The 1,722-nt window shown below is 61.6% G+C and overlaps 1 protein-coding gene across 1 annotated transcript in view; it reads right to left on the bottom strand.

Moving 5' to 3' along the window:
- The window catches only part of FGFR2 (fibroblast growth factor receptor 2), an 89,473-nt gene that overhangs the window by 12,657 nt on the left and 75,094 nt on the right, over positions 1 to 1,722 (bottom strand). Inside the window, exon 9 of the mRNA XM_014528278.1 lies at positions 788 to 939. Within this exon, the coding sequence (XP_014383764.1) occupies positions 788 to 939 (152 nt within the window). The remainder of the gene's footprint in view (positions 1 to 787; positions 940 to 1,722) is intronic.

The raw sequence follows: 1,722 nt of genomic DNA, 5'->3' as shown, positions 1-1,722 counted from the left end.
GCAGGAGTGACCGCTCCCAGCAATGCCGTCAGCAGAGCCCGGGTGGCTGCCCTCGGACGGAGCCCGCCTGGGGCATCCCTACGTCATCCAACAAGGAGAACATTGGGAATCAGGGAAACGATGCCGTATCGGAAGCTTTTCGGCCCGATGGGGCATTAACCACCAGAAGCAGTGACACTGGATAAAGCTTCCTTTTCTTTTTAACCCTCACCCGAGAGTATGTTTCCATGGATATAGCGAGAGTAGAAGAGGGAGGGAAAGACAGAGAGAAATATCGATGTCCTGCACGCTCCCCAACCAGGGCCCGGGCCGGGGAGGAGCCTGCAACCGTGGTAGGTGCCCTGACCACAATCGAACCCGGGACCCTTCAGTCCGCAGGCCGACGCTCTATCCACCGAGCCACACCGGCCGGGGCTGGATAAAGATTCTTAAGACGACATAGTCGACACCCGATTTATCCAAAGACGTGGACCACAGAGGAGCATGTTCCATAACCGGAGGGCAGAACAGAACGTTTTCCTGGACGGGCACTCCCGCTCCTGCTGCCCTGGACTGGGATTGAACTGTCCGGCGAGTTAATAAAAAGAAGAAAAGCTGACGACGAGGCACCGTCCCGTGTGGGGACCGGCCCTGGCTGAGGGGTTCCTCAGAACCATGACCTCACTCACTCCTGCTGACGTCGGGACAGCAAGACCGTGCAAGTGAGGGCCACGCAAAGGCCGTGCCCACCCAGCCCCCACTCCTTCCCGAGCCTCCGTCCAGCGGACCTGCCCCCCGGGGTACTCACTTGTCTCTGGGGAACTCCCACTTGGGGTCCTCGGGCAGCTCGTACTCCGAGACGCCCGCCAGCATGGGGGTGTCCGCCGCGGACGACAGGCGGGTGGTGATCCGCACCAGGGGGGTGTTGGAGTTCATGGAGGAGCTGGACTCGGCCGACACCTGGATACAAAACCCAGAGACACAGGTGTAACCCTGGCCCCCCCTGAGGGGGCTGGGGGCCGGCCAGAGCCCAGCCGGACCGTCAGCCCTCAGGAAGGAAGACACGAGGGGCTGGACACGGTCACTCCTTCAAGGCCCAAACCGCCGACTCAACGCCCCGGCCCTCCCGCCTACGGGGGCCTAAATCACATCCGAATCCTGTGTCCCGAAGGGCAGGTGTCCACACGTGGGTGTGCATGCCTGCTCCAAACACGCCTTGTCCTGCCCTCACCCCAGGACAGTCACCGAGGACGGAGACAGCCTTGCGGGCGTCACTGCTCCGGTATCGCCTGCCCCGGGGCCCCAGGACCGCGCTCCCCGCAGCCCAGCCCAGATCAGGGGTCAACGTGGTTCTTCGGACAATCAGCTCTTGGATGGTTTCTGTGTCTCTGACATGCCATGCCGAGCCCTGGCCGGTGTGGCTCAGTGGACAGAGTGTCGGCCTGCAGACCGCAGGGTCCCGGGTTCGATCCGAGTCAGGGCATGTGCCTCAGTTGCAGGCTCCTCCCTGGCCCGGGCCCTGGTCGGGTGTGGGCAGGAGGCAACTAATCCACGTGCTTCTCTCACACCCATGTTCCTCTCTGTCTTTCCCTCTCTTCCTCTCTCTCCAAAGATCAACGGGAAATACCCTCGGGTGAGGATTAACAAAAAAAAGAAAGAAAAATGTCAAGGGAGCGAACATCGCCTGGAACTGGCTCGAGGGAGGCTCTGAACCTGAAAGGCTTCCCAGCGGCGCCAAGGCCT

The sequence above is a fragment of the Myotis brandtii genome, unplaced genomic scaffold (assembly GCF_000412655.1).
Source record: "Myotis brandtii unplaced genomic scaffold, ASM41265v1 scaffold628, whole genome shotgun sequence".
In the NCBI taxonomy this organism is placed as follows: domain Eukaryota; kingdom Metazoa; phylum Chordata; class Mammalia; order Chiroptera; family Vespertilionidae; genus Myotis; species Myotis brandtii.
This window is presented reverse-complemented; position numbering and strand designations above follow the sequence as displayed.